The 1,690-nt window shown below is 34.8% G+C and overlaps 1 protein-coding gene across 1 annotated transcript in view; it reads right to left on the bottom strand.

Annotated features, from left to right (window-relative positions):
• Positions 1 to 157: 157 nt before the first annotated feature.
• Positions 158 to 1,690, bottom strand: part of LOC106476258 (parathyroid hormone/parathyroid hormone-related peptide receptor-like) — a gene marked incomplete at its 3' end in the record, with an annotated part of 21,002 nt that continues 19,469 nt past the window's right edge. The window contains exon 8 of the mRNA XM_022380181.1: positions 158 to 307. Coding sequence (XP_022235889.1) covers positions 158 to 307 — 150 coding nt within the window. The remainder of the gene's footprint in view (positions 308 to 1,690) is intronic.

Here is a 1,690-nt window from a genome sequence, read left to right as displayed (position 1 = left end):
TTTATAATATGTGACTTGTAGTATTACAACGTTCCCGCCTTACCTAATTATAACTTTTACGTTTTAAAATTTAACAAGAGAACGAGTACACTTTTTATGTCCGAAGATCTTGGTTTCTGTACTGAACTTGCTATATTACAACTGATAAAATCAAAACCTTACTTGGAACGAAGAAAACAATATGTCGGTATACAACCAGATTAACTCTGCGGTCCTGTTTACACCAGCAGAAAATGACATCCCTAATAACACAGCGTAGTGGACGCCAAATAATGGTACCAGCACCAACGTGGACCGAAACCACTTTCTGCAATGAAAACAACAGACCTTTTCAAACTTCTTTTGGCACTAGACACTAAACAGTGTTACTCAAACTACAACAGACTCTAAACAATGTTACTCAAACTACAACAGACCTAAACAATGTTACTCAAACTACAACAGACTCTAAACAATGTTACTATAACTACAACAGACTCTAAACAATGTTACTCAAACCACAACAGACTCTAAACAATGTTACTCAAACTACAACAGACTCTAAACAATGTTACTATAACTACAACAGACTCTAAACAATGTTACTCAAACTACAACAGACTCTAAACAATGTTACTATAACTACAACAGACGCTAAACAATGTTACTCAAACTACAACAGACTCTAAACAATGTTACTATAACTACAACAGACTCTAAACAATGTTACTCAAACCACAACAGACTCTAAACAATGTTACTCAAAACCTACAACAGACTCTAAACAATGTTACTCAAACCACAATAGACAATAAACAATGTTGCTAAAACAACAACAAACAGAAAACAATGTTACTAAAACAACAATAGACACTAAACAATGCTACTAAAACTACAACAGACAATAAATAATGTTACTAAAAATACAACAGACAATAAACAATGTTGCTAAAACAACAACAAACAGAAACCAACGTTACAAATCCCATACATTTTCTGCAATAAAAATCAATATATATATATATATTTCACGTGTGATCCAGTACTAAATACTGAGCCACGTTGCAGAAAGCAACATGGACAAGAGCTGCTATTAAAAATAATAAAAAAGTTCCACTTTATATATTCTGTAGCAACAGACAGTAAACAACGGTTCTAGCAACAGACAGTAAACAACGGTTCTAATAACAGACAGTAAACAAAGGTTCTAGCAACAGACAGTAAACAACGGTTCTAACAACAGACAGTAAACAACGGTTCTAACAACAGACAATAAACAACGGTTCAAGCAACAGACAGTAAACAACGGTTCTAGCAACAGACAGTAAACAACGGTTCTAACAACAGACAGTAAACAACGGTTCTAGCAACAGACAATAAACAAAGGTTCTAGCAACAGACAGTAAACAACGGTTCTAACAACAGACAGTAAACAACGGTTCTAACAACAGACAGTAAACAACGGTTCTAGCAACAGACAATAAACAACGGTTCAAGCAACAGACAGTAAACAACGGTTCTAGCAACAGACAATAAACAACGGTTCTAACAACAGACAGTAAACAACGGTTCTAACAACAGACAGTAAACAACGGTTCTAGCAACAGACAATAAACAACGGTTCTAACAACAGACAGTAAACAACGGTTCTAACAACAGACAGTAAACAACGGTTCTAGCAACAGACAATAAACAACGGTTCTAACAACAG

Source organism: Limulus polyphemus, unplaced genomic scaffold (genome assembly GCF_000517525.1).
Source record: "Limulus polyphemus unplaced genomic scaffold, Limulus_polyphemus-2.1.2 Scaffold10145, whole genome shotgun sequence".
Taxonomy (NCBI): Eukaryota; Metazoa; Arthropoda; class Merostomata; order Xiphosura; family Limulidae; genus Limulus; species Limulus polyphemus.
Note: the sequence above shows the minus strand (reverse complement) of the source record. Positions and strands in the feature narration are given on the sequence as shown.